Source organism: Pelecanus crispus, chromosome 5, assembly GCF_030463565.1.
Source record: "Pelecanus crispus isolate bPelCri1 chromosome 5, bPelCri1.pri, whole genome shotgun sequence".
NCBI lineage: Eukaryota > Metazoa > Chordata > Aves > Pelecaniformes > Pelecanidae > Pelecanus > Pelecanus crispus.
In genome coordinates, this window is record NC_134647.1 from 5,552,288 (window position 1) to 5,571,749 (window position 19,462).

General features: G+C 38.9%; 1 protein-coding gene across 1 annotated transcript in view; it reads right to left on the minus strand.

Annotated features, from left to right (window-relative positions):
• The window catches only part of ARHGAP15 (Rho GTPase activating protein 15), a 322,363-nt gene that overhangs the window by 264,863 nt on the left and 38,038 nt on the right, over window positions 1–19,462 (minus strand). Inside the window, exons 4-6 of the mRNA XM_075710898.1 lie at window positions 15,985–16,046; window positions 11,260–11,347; window positions 4,713–4,802 (exon numbers count right to left, since the gene is read on the minus strand). Of these exons, the coding sequence (XP_075567013.1) occupies window positions 4,713–4,802; window positions 11,260–11,347; window positions 15,985–16,046 (240 nt within the window). The remainder of the gene's footprint in view (window positions 1–4,712; window positions 4,803–11,259; window positions 11,348–15,984; window positions 16,047–19,462) is intronic.

Consider the following 19,462-nt stretch of genomic DNA (forward strand, 5'->3'; position numbering starts at 1 on the left):
ACCCTTTCTTGTGCTTTTTTAAGACTAATTGTAAGTTTATTATTTAAAGCACTTCTTGCTGACACCATCTAATAACTGCGTGATGTGGCTAAGTCTTTTAATTAGGCAATAATATATTCAGGTCCCTGGGATAGAAACTAAACCACAATCACAGCAGTAACCTCCAGAAGTGGACAAAATGCTGTACAGATGTTTCAAAATCACAACAGGTCCATCTAATGCATATCTAATCCAAAGCCAGCAAAGGTTACTGCACGCCTCGTAGGAGTTGCAGGCAAGAGCACCCTCAGGCTCAGTTGCAGGCAAGGCGCTTTCTCCGGGGCAGATTCAGGATGGGGAACATGCTCCAACTGCTGATAAGGACCACCAGAAGCTTCACATCCATCTGAGTGTAAGGTGGCTTTTTTAGATTTGCCTCCTCTATACGGCATTTATACTAAAAAACATACAAAGAAATCCGAATACCAATACCAACCCAAGCCCCTCCACATTGCACACTCAATGCTTCCTCTAGAGAGATGATGGAAAGGAAAATGATCCCTCCCATGGCAAAAAGCAGTGACTTAAAACATTCCTGGGAGGCATCCAGATACTATACTGATCCTACAGTATGTAGAACAAAATAGCTTATCATTCAGATTATGCTCTTGGACAAAGCTGGATAGCTTCAAGGACGAGGGAGTTACCCTAGATCAGCACCGTAAATGTTTTTATATATGAAACAGCTGCAAGATAAATTCTTTCATATTACACATAGGTATAGTTGTACTTTCAGCTGTCTCACTGTTGAAATATTGTATGTCTTACACAGATTTCTCTATTTGTAACATGCACTTACAATTCTTAGTTGCATACGAATGAGTAAACCCTTACATCTGCAGTGCATTGAAAAAAAAAACAATATCAAGCCAGATCAGTGGCAAAAGCCAGGGCATCGAGCTCCCAAAATTCTTCATACGAAACATTCCTAAAAAATGAACTTGGTAAACAGGGAAAATATATTACTAAAGAAACTAAGAAAAGTCTGTGAGTTAAATGAATAGTGCTATTAAGAGAACAAAGCAGCTTCACCGATTCAAAAGTATGCTGCTAATGACCTTTTTTTGCACTCTTCACCTCTCTCCTATTTTTCCTTTTCTTTTTTGAATCATCCGAGAGAAATCTTCCAAAACCTCTTCAAGGAAATAGTCTATAGCCACAAGACTTTGTGCTAATGAAGCTTCAGAATTATGAAGCCAGAGGTCAAGAGCACGTCTTCCACAACGTCTGGGCAGAATTTGAAATTAAAAGGCCTGTTTGTCTTAGAGTAGAGGATGAGTAAAGCAGGGGAAAGAATAGACTCCAAATGAAAAGCTTACTAGCAGCAGAAAACATTGACTATTGAGAAAATCTGTAAGCTAACCTAGTTACTGGTGCCTCAGCAGCCATGTTAGTACTGACTGAAAAGCAGCCCATCATGTTATTTTCTTTTTTGATAACCCACATGAAAATCCACCTACCCAATACCAAACTAAGCCAAATAAAGGAAAGAGGAGAATGACAGAGTGACAGAGGCACTGTTTCTGTTCCAGTTGCTGACTGACAACACTGCCATCCCTTAACATGGTTTTATTTAGTTATTACAACCATCTCTCTGTAAATGACACTTAGGATTATTTAAGATTATGTTGTAATCCTTTTAATCCTCAGTGCTTTAAATTTCAGGCTAAACACCAAAGAGCAAACTAGCACTTAGCAGAAATATTTAAAGCATGTGATTTGAACATAAATCTTCTTTTATTCACCACTCCTCTGATGAAGACCTAGTGTATCGCGTCATTCAGCCAGCAAGAACAAACAGCACGGTATCTCACTGCAAACTGCTACTTTTCCCCACATCATGTGAAGCTGTTTCTAACCAGCTCTTTTCCTTGGTACTAGCTATATCATCAATAAAATAAATGAAGGAAAATCAGAACATTATATTTTATAAGATATGCATATTTTCAGCTACTATTAAGGAAAACCTGAGAAAAACCCCACGTAATATGTTCATCAAGAGCAGAAATAAATTGCATGCACAAATTGGATAGTGTGAGAGACAGATCAGACTTATCCTGTTAAACAGGGAGTAGCTCAATTAAAATGAGTGGAGTAACACTGCTGAAAACCTCATGATCAAGTCCAGAAACCCAAATCTTCCTGCCTGAATATCATTTACTTGCAGTTTCCTCTTTTTTTTTCCTGCATCGATCATGTTTCCAATTAGTTTTCTTTATGATACTCCTATACTCTATCTTCTTGTTACCATCCATTAACTGTCATACGCTTAGATTTTAAATTCAAGATTTCCTTCTTTTTCTTCAAACCAAAATCTCAATAGTCATTTTCTATTTCTAATCTATAATTCATGAACTCAAATTGAGCACCCAGGCTAAATCAAACTCAAAATTCTTCATCTACTCCTAGTACAACACATTAACTGAAAGCAACCATTGCTCTGTTTGAATCAGGAAAGAATGTTTTATTATTCAGAAAGTAATGAAACAAAACCCCACCAACTATGCTTTGTTGCTATGCTTTGAAGTTATAATCATATTTATTTCTGATCATTTCAGAGTTAGGCAGCTAATGTATTTAATCAAATAGCAATGCAATGCATCTATATTTAGGTCGCAAAAAAAAAAAAATTAAAAAATCACCCATGTTCTTTTCATTTGAACAAATCTATGAATAAGTAGACTTATATTATCAATCTTATTCCCACCCACTAGGGATAAGTAGATCATCAGAAGTGTTTCCTGAAATATTCAGTATCCAGGTACAAACTGACCTCTCCGCTTTCGAACTCGCCTTGGATTTCCTCCAGACTATCTCATAAATCTTCACTCTCTCTCTAGTCCCCTTCCCACTCTATCTGCTCATGTAGCACCAGTCTTGTTCAGTCCTTTCCTTTCCCAAAATGTCACCACTACTGATGCCAAAGCCTTCTCCTCTTTCACTCTTACCATCTGGCATAATCTTCTTGTAGCTCTCTGTCTAAACAATGCTCCATCCCTTTTCAAAATGTGTTTTAACATATGTCCTTCCTCCCATGCTTTTACTTCTTAATGTCTCTCCCACTCACTTATTGGCTTGATGAAGACACGTTTTAATGGGTTCAAACAGTAGTGCACAAGTTTCCTTTCTCACATTATTCTGATTCAGTGGAGTTACACCTCACACTAACAGAAGTGAGAAGAAAATGCATTGCAAAGTCTTCATACAACCAGTTTGGTAAATCAATAACAGAGCTTCATTTGTCTTTACGTTGGAAATGTATTAGCTGCTATGAATCATCACTCCAATATGCATTTCCAAACAGAAATTTTGCTTACTGCAAAATGAGAAATAAACCCTAGAAGCTCAGAAGACCTGTCTGTGCTCAGGGGGTTGCAGGAGTGAAGGCTAAGGTTATGCTTAATCACATTCCAAGTGAAAAAGCTGAAGATTGACAGCAAAACCAAAATATTTATTCTAAAAATACCTAGGAAATGACAAAGCTCCAAGTGTTGTCTCAAGACAACCTGAAGGATGTGGGGGGTATAGAAGCGTAAGTCTCACTGTCTTGAAGAAGAGGAATATTTCTAAATATTGCATGTGCTTTAGAAAGATGTCTAGAAAAATAAACCTTGAAAAAGTCTCTGTAACACCCAGTTGACCCAAAGAGGTTCCTTTTCAAAAAACCATGTACAGTCCCTTAGGGTTTTTTTTGTGTGTGGTATTTTTTTTTCCTTAAACCCTAGACCCAGGCACAGTTGGTTCCTCCAGCATGTTTCATTGGTCATGATGCCAAAGGACTATCTGGTAACTAATAGTATCTTGACCCTGACATGTTCCCTTTTGTGTCTCTCCTCCCTTTATTGTTTGTATTGTTAAAAATTCTTAATGTTAGAACTCTGGGAAACAACTCAGTTCATAGAGAATAAATTTTGATGTGGTTTGATGCAACTTTTAGTGAAACAAAAAAAGCCCCCAACCTTTCTATTGATATTCATGGGAGCTGGATTACATCCAAAACCTGATGATGTTGCAATAAATATTTTAACCCCTAGATCCTGGAATGTTAACCTTGCAGTAACGCTTTTCTTGTCCTTTCATCTTCTTGGGCCTTGATCCTCCCTTTCAATTCAATGGGATTTAGATGAAGTAATTCAATAATATTATTTTCCATCAATGAAGAATAGTCCTATGAGAAATACATATCTTTCTATTCTGGCCCTGACAGAGGCAAGCTTTTAAAATCCTCCCCTCCCCTCCCAGAACTGAACCTGGGTCATCACCGTCTGAGGACCCTGAACAGCAATAAAAATAAACAGAGTAACCGCACTGTGTTGGAGCAATGCTTTTATAAGCAGTTTGAAGAAGTTGTGTTTATGGAAGTCCTTTAGGTCAAGATTCTAGGCCTGAACCCAAAGCAATTACCTACTAAGTTTTAAAAACAAATTGAATATAGAGCATTAATCAATAAATCAACAGGTTCTCAAGTGTTTAGGAGACTCAGTCATCAGAAATCTTTCTCTTAGAAAAATAGTAAACTGATGCTTGATAAAATGTTACACTCCTGTATTGGTAAGAAAAAAAGCTGTATTAAATCAGTCTCTAGTTATTAAACCCAAGGAAATAAACCTTACCTCTTAACTTAACAGAGTTTATACTCAAATGAGCAATGAAATGTATGCATTGCCTCTTACCTGAAAGACATTCTTTCTGCTGGATTTCTCAGAGGTCCACTCAATGCGAGCACCACACAAATCCACACACTCGGGTTTATATCCTGGTTTCTGGAAAGAAAAAAAAAAATCAACCATGAATATGGCCTGACTTTTCACAAACTGGGATAGTTATCAGATAAAACAAGAATAGATCAAGTTCAAGTGACAGATTATTGCAGCACAGCTGCTGATATTACTGAAAAGAGTTCATTATTCCCTGGTATTATTAAATAACCACTCCTGAGGTGTCTTAACTCAGAAATAAGTTTCTTATACTAGATACAAAATTTTAAAAATAGATGGTTTAAAAAACAGTCTAATATAACATACAATAGATCAAAACACAAATGCATACACATTGACCAGATATTTTAAATGCTTACTTTGCAAAACCTCTTGAAAAGCCATTGGGTTTAAGGGTAAAGTTTTGTGGGTTTTCCAAATGCAAATTTAAACTCTTACAGCTGGAAAGGAGAGAAATTAGACAAGAACATACGTTGTATCTGCAAGACAAGCTATCTCCTTCCTCCAAACAAATTATCATTTCTAGCTCCTAAAGAAAAAAAAAAGGTTTCGAGGGCATGGTGACACCCAGAAAGAGCTCAACACTAGGGTAGCTCCACAGTTTGCTATTTCGCAACGTCAGTTCGTGCATCCCGGAGTGACACAGCTCTGCCTCCCCTGCTCCTCCGTACGGATGCAAATAATTCAAAGAGCAGATTTGTTTGCCTGTATCATTTACGTTGCTGGGAGTTGGTGTAAAGTGCAATAATCCTCATTTGCCATATAAGCTCCTTCTCCAGGGACTCTGCCTGTGCAGCAGTTTTGGCAAAGCCCATGTAGTTTAGAGTAGCCTTTGTAGATTAGGTTACTGCACATCCCAGACAACAATAAAAATACTACTGTTAACAGTATAAAGCACTAATAAGTCCTTTTGGGTAAGATATGGAGTAATATCCACATAACATATTAATCAGCCTAATGCATCTTTTTTGCTCTGTTGTTCTTAAGCCATTTTACCTTAAAAAAATGGCATTGGTGATAAAGAAAATGGACTTAATAGAAGTTAACGGTGCCCAGTCCAGCATCAACCAAATGATCAGCTTCCCAAAGATTGCTCACTGAATTTCTCTGATGTTGTTATTAAAGGCTAAAAAAACCCCGTGTTCCCCAGGGTGTTTCTGAGATGGGTAGGAAAGGACCTGTTTAGGTTAAAAGAAGCAGAGTATGATATCCTAGTCAAGTAAGCTGCAGCCAGAGTCTCTGGCAGTTTTCAGTACTGGAGTTGTAATTATGTTCTCCATTTGCCAAACCATAAACCCACCATGGTTCAGCTCCTCTAAAACTGACAGTCTTGTGTGCCTTTGTTCCTTTTTTTAATTATTTTAATAGAAGAAATATGTTGTTCAAACCAGAAGGATGTTCTTGTGTCTAAACCACTGGAAGAGCAGGGTTTGGATTTTTTTCCCCAACTCTGCCTCAGACTTCCTGCCTGGCCTCTGACAAGAACTTAATCTTTCTGAATTTTTAATAACAGATCAAAACAGCAGTATTGGTAGTTGATTTTAAAAAGATGCTGTGAAATTTAATCAGTTAATATTTGCATCACAAAAGTAACAAAGTTGGGAAAAAAAAAAACAAAACACCAACAACCAGACAAACACCAAGCTATTAGTGCAAACAAATATTCACATAGGGGGGAAAAAAGTAAATGAATTTTCAGTATTCCAGTAGTATACTTTTATAAATAGGGCTATGGTGCCTCCTTTGACTAGATCACTCTCCTTGGCCAGGAGATACCCCAGGGAAGTTTTCTCCCCAGGACTCCAAGCAATGACCAGGTCTGCACCGCACAGAGCAGGCAGCTCTGTAACCCATCATGAACACAAAACACAGCCTTGTCAAAGCGGGTCACCTTGCTTTCTTTGAAAAAAATTACCCAAAAGGACAGTTTGAGTCTGAAAATACTTTAACAAAGAAGGGCAGCTTTATTCCACTAGTGGAAAGAGTCAAGAAATTTTGGAAACACATAATGAGATGAAGAGATTAAAACACAGACAAAGAAACAGGAAATAGTTTCTTGATACTGAAGGATACCAGGCTACAGAATACTTTCCTCAGGAAAACTGCCATAGCATTTCACACTGAAGTGAGGGAAAAAAAATGGAAAGCCAAGGGAAGTTTTGCAGGAAAATGGAATAGTGAACTCTATAGGATTTTACCATCTCTAATTTCTATGATTGTACAAAAATGTATGCAGCAGCAGAACTTGGACTCCTCTGTGCACTCAGTGCACACACAGTTTAGTTTTGTTGTTGTAATCTGGAGTTTGTTTCCGGCTCTGATTTTGTAATAAGCAGAAGAAAATTATAAGTATGTGCATCTCCCTTTCCAGAAAGCATGGGATGAAAGCTCATGGTGCTGGAAAGACGAACACCTTTCTGCTATGTACAATAATCAACTGGAAAGCTTCTCTTTTGAAGAATTCAGCAATTCTGCACACAACGGGATATGAGGTGTCTACGAACACCATGTGAGACTCATGGGTATGGCATAGCATATGAAGCTTCTGATGAAAACTACATGCAAAACCATTCAGATCCATCAAGCCTGAGACTGTCCATCATGCACATCAGCCCTTCTTCTGCACCTGGGGAGCTCCACACAGTGAGAAGCCCTGCTTAAATCCATAGGGACCTCAGGAAAATTGCCTAGAAATTCACCCTAGCCTAAAGAAGAGGAGGCTGAGGGGTGACCTTATCACTCTCTACAACTACCTGAAAGGAGGCTGTAGTGAGGTGGGTGTTGGTCTCTTCTCCCAAGTAGTTAGCGATAGGACGAGAGGAAATGGGCTCAAGCTGTGCCAGGGGAGGTTTAGATTGGATATTAGGAAAAATTTCTTCACAGAAAGGGTAGTCAAGCATTGGAACAGGCTGCCCAGAGAGGTGGTGGAGTCACCATCCCTGGAAGCATTCAAAAACCAGGTAGACGTGGCACTACGGGACATGGTTTAGTCTAGTCTACCCTTGATTGGTTTAGTGTGGACCTGGTAATGTTAGGTTAATGGTTGGACTGGATGATCTTAAAGGTCTTTTCCAACCTAAACAATTCTATGATTCTAAACATTGTCTTGTTACATAGTTTGCTTTCCAGTTCATGCATTACCCAGAGACACTGCAAGAGAGTGAGTTAAGGTTACTGGGAAAGCCTGAGCACTCTGCGTCCTTGCTTTGTGTTTTGCAGTCAGAGCAATTATGTTATATCAATGTTGTTGGAGGGGGTTATGCTGTAAATTGATACAAGTGTCTGCTACAATGAAATCTTCCTAAACATGAATATGGATTTCAGCAGCATTTTCACTCGCTAAATTACTTTGCAGATGGGCTAATAACCTGAGGTTAAAATAACCTCTGTTGAATAAAGTATCGCAGGGAATAAACAGTCTACTTTTTCTTGGTCAGAAAGACCCACTGATAATAGAATTTAATGCCGGTAAGAAAGAATGGAGCTGTGATCCATTTAGATCACAATGTCCTTAATTTAAAATAAAAAGCAAGTTATAGTCATCTGAATGCTAAAAATGTGTATCAAAAGCATGACCACAAATGATCAAGGCAGCAGTAAAAGATAATGATTTAGCTACACGGGATGCAAACTTGCATTTCCAGTAATATTTGCAAATAAGCTCATTCGCTGATTCTCTCCTCTGTGTGGTTTAATTTTTGTGTTCTAACTATTACTAATAATAATACCAGATATTGTCACTAGCCTCACCAGAAAACTACGGATCTCAGTCTTCTCCATGCAAATCAATAGGAAAGTCGTTACAGCGAGTTCTACATCTACAATGGTACAAAGGAACAGCGAAAACTCCTTTTAGCTATTATTAGTTCTTTGCATTAGAATTTTTTTAAAGATTTTGGTAAATATAATCTTAAATCACTTCTAAATGTTATCATCATCAGAAGAGGTATGATTAGAATGTGCTTTCATTTCCCTCTCTCCTGTTGCCTTTATTGTGAAATATCATTCCTCTTATAATGATGCTGTCTTATTCTAAATTTTCACATCATGTACAGTATTTAATAATTAATAATTAATGAATTAATAGCTTTATAATACAAAGGAACATTAATCTTTCTGTTAAGTCACATCATTTTGCTGTTAACAATAGAAATGCTTTGTTATAAGTTATACTATTGTGAATGAACATTGCCTCTATTACATTATTTAATTAATGGTTGAGCTCCCCTTTTTCTAAAGTAAACTACATCTGGGGAAAAAAAAAAATAGAATCAGTAAACAAATGATTTCTAATGAATTCTTTTTGCATTATTTCCTTTCCACTATCAAAATTATATCTGGTTAAATGGCTTACAAAGGAAATAAGCACTGCATTTGCTTTATCAGATGAGATCAACATGTTGGTTTAGCTTTTTTTGATGTGTGAAATTTGGGTTTAGGAAATTGGTTTATAAGATTTTGATTACTGACAGCTCTTGTTGTTGTCAAGCTTTACCAAATTTGTTTATTTACCATTGCATATAAGTTATATGCGGTAGACAGAAAATGTAACTTTAACAGCTTTTTCTCACCTAGTGAACATTGACTTCACAGCCCCAGTATTCAGATCTAGCATGGAATAAAAAAAAACCAACCTGCCAAAAAAAACCCCACCAAACACACTTTTATTTTTTTCCCCCATAACGAGCAAAATACAGGATCAATATGTCTGTGTTCTTCCTAACACAGGAGGCAGTAGATGTTACCTCACCAGCTGTGAGCACTGGGGATGAGGTGAAACTTCAGGGAATGGGACTGACTTCTCAGAAGATCCTTTCTCATAACACACCTTAATTTTTTGAGTTCAACAGACTGAGATGTGGGCCAGAGTGATATTCTCCCAGCGAGTCTACTTTAGTATCTAAATCCTTAAACCGCCAATGGGATTTAACCATGTGGAGGAGTCTCAGAGCAAAACTGAGTCTCAGAGCAAAATCAGGTCTCCTGTGTGTTGAATTTCTCCTGGTCCATTTATCTGCTGGGATTTGGGTGAGTGTTTGCAAAGAGAAAAGAGAAGTAGCAGCAGGTAGAAGTGTAAAACAGCTAGTAAATTATAAGATTAATTCTAATAAGTTCACCTGAGATTTTTTTTGTAAATAATATCTAATTCGACTTTAAGGAAAAGAGGTGATTCTGAAAAGAATATTAATTCAAGCCATACTGTTTTCACAGCTTCAGAAAAGTAATATTTTCCAGCTGTACTGGCACAAACATGAGCAGAAAGTACCAAACTTCATCCTTTACTTGCTTTTATTATTTCATCTATTTTTATTTTTCTGTGACCCTCATCTTCTTTCCAAAAGAACAAGGCATGAAAAGGTGTTCTTTAAAGCTGATTTTATTATGGCAGGTGGCATTGATAGATCAAGAATATATAAAAGAAAAGGTTTGTATCACCTGCCATGGAAAAAATAGCTTATTGTTTGTGACTCCTGCCAAAGAGAGCACCTTTGTGGCCACCCATCACGCCAATGAGATTTGGCAGGTTTGATCAGGCCTTGAGAGCCTTTCACAGCGGGGCTTTGTCAAACCTGTCCCTTTGCTGCCCACAGTGTCACGCATTTACTGAATTCCCTTTTTGTTGCCCACATTCAGGTTCGTAGGCTCAAACTCGCAATAACTAGCACTGCAGGGATACGTGCCGTTACTGCTTGCACAATGTAGCTGTCACATCTCCGAAGACTAAGATCGGTGGTCTTTCCTTGGGGCACAATAAAAAGGTACTGCAAATTTCACTTTGTAGTAACTACAGGCTACAGAAATTGCATTAGCTGCGTTAGATGGAGTCATAGAAATATTCAGGAAGGTTAGTGGGATATGGTAGATGTCACATTTGTACTACGATAAAAAAATCACTTTGCTAACTTATAATGTTTTCTGCTTTGGTAACACCCTGTATTAAGGTGCCATTTATAAATAATTTATTATTATTTATTAATGTATAAGGAACTTTATAGGATGGTAGATAACAACTTAAATTCATGTATTAAAGATGCACATACATGGTTTAATACAATTTACATCTCACAATATCCTTTGCAACGGATTCTCATCGCATCATCTGTTAAGCATTTATTACTAATGCATTTTATAACATACTTTATAATATATTATTTGAGGAAGTAGCTGCATTTAGTGATCATTTTCATGAATAAGAATAAAGCATTTATAAATGGCACCTTAATTTAAAGTGTTACCTTCACATTACTGGATAGTCACTCACCATTTGTCTCACTTTGCAATTATGCTCAAAATGCACCTCTTAATAAAGGACATGCTAAGTCCTATTTCTTCTCATACACCACATCTGATTAAAGGTTTATCAAGGCATTTTCCTTCAGCAGCTCTCAAACCTCTGAAGGTTGCCAGCTCAGTCTGAATTTGTCTTATGTAAACACTGAACTTTTTATACTGAAATAACAGTTGCAATGAAGCCAAGTATATTGGATGGTTGATTGCCTACCAGGTTGGCCAGAGCCGGCTGCTTGGATTCTTTGTAGAATTCCATTTTCCGAGCTGTGAGAACAACCCAGGACGTGGACCAGTTTTTCCTTAAAAATAAAATAAAAATTAAAAAAGGAAGAGTTAGCAAGGCATGCAAGCAGGAGGTAAAAGATGCTCCATTTGTAGGCTTGGGTTTTAATTATTTCATTGCAGAAACAAAAATGGTCCTAAGTCAATATCAGCCATGCACTTTCACCAATATTGATGAAGCTGCACCATCTAAATTATACCTGAATGTGGCCCAACAAAACTTGAAGGCCTTCTTTCTCCTCATTCATGTTTTAAAGCCTATCTATGTTCCTTTTCCACCAAGGTGCCTTAATCACAGGAAAACAGTGGGATTATTCACACATGCTTAAAGTTCACATATACTTAGAGGATTCCAAAAGCTGGTGCCCTTCTGGTAATTAATATTTAAAATAGAACTGAGAAGGAAAAATGTAATTTCAATCTGATTATAAGGAGGTCAGCAAAGGGTCTATTTTGAAAGGTCCCAAATACTTTCTCCTTTCCCTAAATAAAAAATTTACCGGAGAGCAAGGAATAAGAACAATATCTGGGGCCCTCAGCACAAGAAGGACATGGAGCTGCTGGAGCGGGGCCAGAGGAGGGCCACCAAAATGCCCCGAGGGCCGGAGCCCCTCTGCTGCGGGGCCAGGCTGGGGGGGCTGGGGGTGCTCAGCCTGGAGAGGAGGGGGCTGCGGGGAGGCCTGAGTGCGGCCTGGCAGTGCTGAGAGGGGCTGCAGGAAGGGGGGGGCAAGCTTTTAGCAAGGCCTGTTGGGACAGGACAAGGAGTGATGGGTTTAAACTAAAGGAGAATAGATTCAGACTGGCTATAAGGAAGAAATGTTTTATAGTGAGGGTGGTGAGGCAGTGGCCCAGGTTGCCCAGAGAGGCGGTGGAGGCCCCATCCCTGGCACCATCCCAGGCCAGGCTGGACGGGGCTCTGAGCACCCTGCTCTGGTTAAAGCTGTCCCTGGCACTGCAGGGGCTGGGCTGGGTGGGCTCTGAAGGGCCCTGCCCACCCAAACCATTCCATGATTCTGTCTGAGAGATGTTTAAGTAACCATTAAACATCAGGAGTTCATGGTACAGCCCTAGAGAGCTGGCAGACTGCTGGGGCTAGGGAAAAGTCAAAATACACCAACAGTATGTGAAACAGTGTCTCCTGACACAGAAGAACATAATCAACCCAGAAGAAAATGTTTTTATATATATTACCTATAATGTGATGTTTCAAACCACTGCATAGTCATAAACAAGTAGATCTGGTCTGATAGAAAACTATTTTTAGATCAAAGTCTCAAGTTTGGGCCTCTTATTTAAGGGTCATAACACCTGATATTTACAAAAATACTCAAAATGCACTATTTTCTTTTTGTGAATGCAAATCACAAGTTTAAGCATTTTAGAATAAACTTGAAAATGTGTATGATAAACAGGCTGTTTCACATGTATGTTGCAGTGCGTTAGAAAGGAGGGAGTTGCCTGTAAGGACACAGAGGGCCCTTTTTCCTCTCTTTTCTTTAGTCCCTTTGAGTTTTCTCTGTTTAGGTATTCCTAAGTAGTTCAAACACACTCATTTTTTATTCCAGCAAAACCTGGCTTTGTTGAGTTTTAAAGACTATCGGTCTTTGCAATGCTCACTTCCAGATCCATCTCACAGCTCTCCTGCACTCAATATCCCATCAAACTGCACATCAGGCATAACAACAGGCAGTTTTTCTATTAATTTTTTGCCTATTCAATATGTTTCAGTCATCAGCTTAAGGAGCATAACCAATATTTCAGATGAAGCCCTAACGCCACTGACGTTGTCAGAGGAACTTGCACTCACTTCAGGGGGGGCAGGATTTCGCTCAGCATGATCTAATGATCATGCCCAAAATATGGCCAACAAGAGGCAACACTGAAAGAAAGTCTCTGTAGAGGAGATGAATATGTCTGAAGAAAACAGAACCGCATTTTTTATGCCATTTTAATGGGAAAACAACAAAGAGAGAGACATTGAGAAAGAGAAAGACACAGTAGGGTTTTAGAAAAGTACCTGACCATCACCGGCAAATATTTCCCCACAAAAGGACAGTGTTTGTAAGTGACACTGAAATTTTCAGCCAAATTTATTACCACTGTAAAGCTGTATCCTTAGCTAATGTGAACTATGGTCATAGCTGTGGATTGTGCATATTGGCATTAAGAACGGTTCAGCCTCAGCTAATTAATTTTTAAAGTACGCTTAGGAAACAAGTGCTGTAGCTGAGAATCACCATGAAGGTAGTGAATACAAGTTGTCTGTTGATAAGTACAACTTCAGTTCTTTTTAATTTTCTTCTTTTTTTTTTTTTTTCTTACTCATAAGAGGTCATGTAAGTGCACAGGGGAGTAAGTGGCCAAGCATGCTATGTGCCAGTTTAAACAGATTTTCCTATGAGTTGCATATCCTGGATAAATATGGATTATGAAAGGATTAAAACCCTTGGGACACCGTTTAGATTCAGTACCTAACTTACACCAAATGCTTGACATTAGCTATGGAGGAGAACATTTCTGTGTCATGGCCACTTCTACCAGCCAGAGTGCTGCTTGCTCCAGCTATTCATGGGGCAGGTTTTCTACCTGAGACATACAAATCAACAATTGCATTTTGAGGTCCCAAACCTGTGTGCAATCTTCTTAAAATGTTCAAATTTCTGATCAAACTAACTGGGAAGTTTGTCAAGATTTGAAAACATTTCATTTCAACCTGGACCTCATAAAAAAAAAATACAGTTCTATTTATGGTTTTGAAATAAGAAGTCAACAACAAAGAAATAAAAAGTCAATGATAAGCATTTCTTAAACCATATCAGGTGAGAAGCTTTATCTAAGTTTCATTCTGAATTTTAAGGAAAGAATGCTTTAATTCCATCAGGAATAAGAAAATATACTGGTTTGGCAGGAGACTATAGGAATTATAGAAGCTATGAGAATGCAACTCAATTTCACCGTATTATCTGCAAGAATATTTTTTTCCCCTTAAATTTAAATTCCCCAGTTCTTTTATTCTAGTTGTTTCATTTAAAAAGTGACATTTTAAAATCAAAAGTTCATTACTTCTGTGACCTAAAGATAAAAAGTATATAAACTAGTCAATCTTTTTATGAGTTTGTCCATAAAGTCATCAGTGAGATAAAAAAATAAAAAATAAAAAAATGCTTTGGGGTGTATTACTCTGTACAGATGGGCACACACCGTATTTCATGGGATACATGCAGCGACCTAAGGTTTTCAAACTCTTTGGAAGAGTCAGTTCACAATATTCTGATTTTTGCCATGCAGCACCAACGTTATTCAAGAAATCACTTCCAGCCACTGAACAGCAAGTTCAGGTAAGCGAAAGGAGTCAAAGTGAGTAGATGAATCCCCACTACCCATCCTCTCTCTGTATAAAGAGCCATAAAGATCAATATGCAGAGAAGACCCAGCTAGAATTAAGAAGGGTATTGCATGAATTCGTCTGTGGCTACAAGGTTAAAGTCATGGTTGAAAGCCGCTGCCTCAGAGCCCCGGCGAGGTGCGACCCGACTCGTGGGGGCTACGAAAGGAGCCCCGGGCGCTTGCGGCTGCATTTGCATTCTGTCAAACGAACACCTGATGGCAGCACGTTATAGCTTCAGTGGTGCTCACAATCTCGGAGGCTGTTTAAAAAATATGAGACTGTTCGGGGATATTTAAAAATGCAAGTGGCCGAGCTACGCTGCCTCCTCCCTGTGCCCATGCCGAGCCGGCGCGCAGCGCCAAGCCATGGAGAGGCTTTGCGCTAAGGGCACCCAACACACTGGGAAGGTTAAACTCCCTCCTTGTCTGGGCTTGTTCACAGGTGATGCCCAGCCTACGCGCACACTACAGAAGCTTCTGTCACTGTCCGAAGTGCAATGCCTTTTCCCAAAATGCAAGTTACAGCAGTCTCTGATGGCAGCTGCAGCAGGCTTGGCCAAGCATTGACGATGTTCTTGTTTCAAGTGAGAGGTTGGACTAGGTGACCTCCAGACTCCCTTTTCAATGAGCATTTCTAGGATCCTTACGGTTTAGCGCTATATAAGTATGAGAACTTATTACTCGGCTCCTTTCTCCAGGCAGAAAAAGTAATATTTCACATTACTCTCTCATTCTCATTGGCAACATATGGTGCTGGTCATATCACTGCTACTCCTTTACAAGCATCTAAATATAGCAAACCATAGCAAATCCTTCCATAAAAGGCAGTATTAAGATTTCCATTGCCTTCAACACAAAGAGTGCTAAGCGAGTAAGTGCTGACCACTTTTGATAATCTTGCCTTGGCATCCCTGTGGCATCACCATGTGGTGGGTTCCTACATCCCATCCTTGACCCCTCAAACACACGCTCAGCACCAAAAATTTGCCCATTGGAAAATATATTATTGGTTTCACTAGTGCCTTAAGGCTGTCCTTAATATATGTATAATATATATAATATAGAGGCTAATATCGACACATGCTCATTGCATGCAATGAGTCCATTAGCTGCTGTCACTTGGTTTCTGGGACTGTAATCATACATTGGCTTAATACTGAAACAATAGCAATTTGGCTATTAGCAGCAATAGTAGCTGTATTTACTTGAACATGCATCAGCTTTGAACTTGGCAACTGATAAGTTCTGTAACATTCACATATAATACCTTAATTTCTTGCCACCGTCTGCAATTTTAGCTTTTAGAAGATATCCTTCTTTCTCCACTACCTACAAGAAAGAAAAAAAAAAAACAACAAACACCATGTCATAACCATGTAATTTATTCAGATGAATGAGTTCACTTAGTACATGCGTAAGGGTCTGCATCCAGCTAATCTAGTGTGGGGGCATTTATCACTAATTCTCAGTTTAGCCACCTATTTTTTCCAATAGAGTCAGTTCTTTTGAAAATTTGCACGTTAAAAGTCAATTAGTACACAGAATTAACCTCAAAAAAACCCCCAATAACATTCTATTTGTTGATTTAGAAGAAATTTCTTTTAATGCAAGCAAAGTTTCTAGCTATAAGTAAAAAATGAGTGAAAAATATATTGCAAGTAAATTTTGTCGAGGTACCATTTCATATATTGAGTTCCAGGAGACCACGTTTCATTAATAGCTATGAAGGACACACCATACTTCTGTAAAAGACTCTTGCTTCTTATGTTCTAAAGAGAGTCATGTTTAGGGGTAACCAATGTCAGAGAAACGTTAAACATTTGTACAACAGGAAAAGCTACATTGCCTTCGTAGGTGCCACATTTTGCTTTGAGTCAGCACTAAATCAAGGCTCATGCAAAATGCTAAAAGGCATCATGCTTTTAAGTGGTGCTGTCTTTCAGATGAGCTCCGGTACTGAGGCGCTCACCCCTCACAGCCCTTAAAAGGTCACACTTCACTGGAGTGTGTGCATCCATGTGCAGGGAGAACTTGTCTTCAGGTTTCCAGCTGAACTAAATTATCTCATAGCATGGCGCAGAAAACCGAGTTGAGCTGTTCTGTCACTTCCCGACATACAATCTGAAACTAGAGTTATAAACAAGGGAAAGCACAGCTGTGTTGGGCATTTTCTAAAACACACTCAAAAAGGCAAAGCCCTTAGCTATTACCTGTAAAAAGCAGTATGTGATATTAGCAGCCTGATATCACCTTTGTAGATCCCATACTCTGCTACTGCTATTACTGAAACCTGGTCCTTTCTCTGTGGTGTTAGAACGGGCTAAAGGCTCTGCTGGCAGACACGAGGCTGCAACCCTGGTTGCAGGGTATCAAGGTTGTGCTCGAGTTTTGGGATATTAGACACAAGTCCTAGGCTTGGTCTTTTGTTTTCATTTCATTCTCTCGATTTGTGCTTCTCCACATCTCTGCACCATTTCCCTTGAGCCAGAGGCCCTTGCAGACAGTTGGTTCTCTATGGCCTGCTAAAACATCCCTTGGAGAGCTGTGATATTGCACTGGTTTTGGCTGGGGTAGAGTTAATTTTCTTCACAGTAGCCGATATGGGGCTATGGTTTGGATTTGTGCTGGAAGCAGTGCTGATCACAAAGGGATGTTCCCGTCACTGCTGAGCAGTGCTTGCACAGAGCCAAGGCCTTTTCTGCCTCTCACCCCACCCCACCCGCCAGCAGGCTGGGGGGCACCAGGAGCTGGGAGGGGACACGGCCGGGACAGCTGACCCCCGCTGACCCAAGGGACAGCCCACACCGTATGGCGCCATGCCCAGCCTAGAGAGCTGGGGGAACAAGAAGGACGGGGGGGACGTTCGGAGCGATGGCGTTTGTCTTCCCAAGCCACCGTTACGCGTGATGGAGCCTGGCTTTCCTGGGGATGGCTGAGCACCTGCCTGCCACGGGAAGCACTGAATGAATTCCTTGGTTTGCTTTGCTTGTGCGTGGCTTTTGCTTTACCTATTAAACTGCCTTTACCTCAGCCCACGAGTTTTCTCACTTTTACTCTTCCGATTCTCTCCCCCATCCCACCAGGGAGTGAGTGAGCGGCTGCGTGGGGCTCAGTTGCCGGCTGGGCTTAAACCACAACAGATATACAATTTGGGATAGGGTGGTTTTCTAGCTATGTAAATTTATATTTAAAAATTAAAAACCAAACAAAACAAGATGACTGGTCTTCAGCCAAACCCATTGACCTGCAATCTCATCAGATCTCATTAGCTAAGGATGTCCCAACTGTGTTAGTAATGGAAAAAGAAGCAAAATTGTGATTCAGAGTGGGTCTGTTTTCCCCTTCAAACACTACTGAGTCAGTGGCTCTCCGGGATATTGTAACTCCACGTGATCTTTTTAGTAAATTGTGTCACAAGGTGATTTTGTAACAATTTCAATAGAATTTTGTTGTCTACAAAACCATTAAATAGCAATAAAACATGCTTTAACATGCAACATAAGGATTTTTAAATCAAATATATCTGTTATTTTGATTATACAGAATATCATTATATTAAGTGTAATATGTTTAGCTATTTCCTTAGATTTTTTTTCTGTTGCTGGTATACAGCATATAACGAAATATATAGCACGTACATATCTGTTTGTACCCATGAAAAGGTTTGTAGGTCTGTGGACAATGATTTAGGTGACATTCTCAAATGGGTACATGAGGATTAGTGTGTGCATTTTCTATAATTTGTACATATCTCATGCAAATTCCTGTCATGCATATCATTGCCATAGAAAACCCAGAGAGAAAGTATGTAGGGATTATTGTGCAGAGTCATGTCACTATTTATCTAGTGATGGATGGATGAATTATTAGAGCTAAAATAAGACTTAATCCCCATCTCCACCTACTTTTTTTTTTTTTTTTAAAATCAAACTTACTTTACATCTTTCGATATTTTTCTTCCCCTTCTAACCGTTCATTTTTGTAGCATAAAACTTCTGGTGTTTGGCCAGGGCCAGAGATGCCAAATAACATATGAGAAAGGTTATTCTTTTTAATATTTCTATCCATCTGGAAGCAGAAACTGGGAGGAGCATTGGCTAACCATTCAAGCTGTTGATTGCTTCTCTGAATCAGACCCAAAATCTCATGCTTTCAAAGTTTACCAACCACCCTTCCCAAACTGTTATTTTAACCAATCCAAAACTGAAGACAAATATGACTTTCAACATCACATCTGAATCACCTCTGTTCTTACATTTTGGGAAGTTAAAAATTGGATGTGCTTCCAGATGAAAATGTTGCTGCTCAGTCATATTTTCCTTATAATTGTCTTGAGCTAGAATATCAAATCCACTAACAAACGTTGGGCGTATAGAATTTCCTGATTTAAATTACATAGCTCAAATCTGCCATTTGTTTTAAATTAAACAGCTCAAAAATACAAGATCTTCAGTTAATATGAGACCTCTCAGTGCTAAGCAAAGTAACTTTCATATATATTGCTTTAATTGATTTAGTACAGGTGCTGTCTTTAAAAAAATTAGCATGGTCTTAATTAATAATGTGCACATTTTTCTCCATTATTAGTATAAAGAGTGTTTATGGAATTACAAACCAACTTTACCATAAGGACAAAAAAAAGATTTCTAGGATGACCCCAATATTTTTTATAACCTCTGTTTGGGGTGCTATATTCCCCTTGTTTAACATCTGCTAATATGCCCTTTTCTGCTCTACATGTTTTC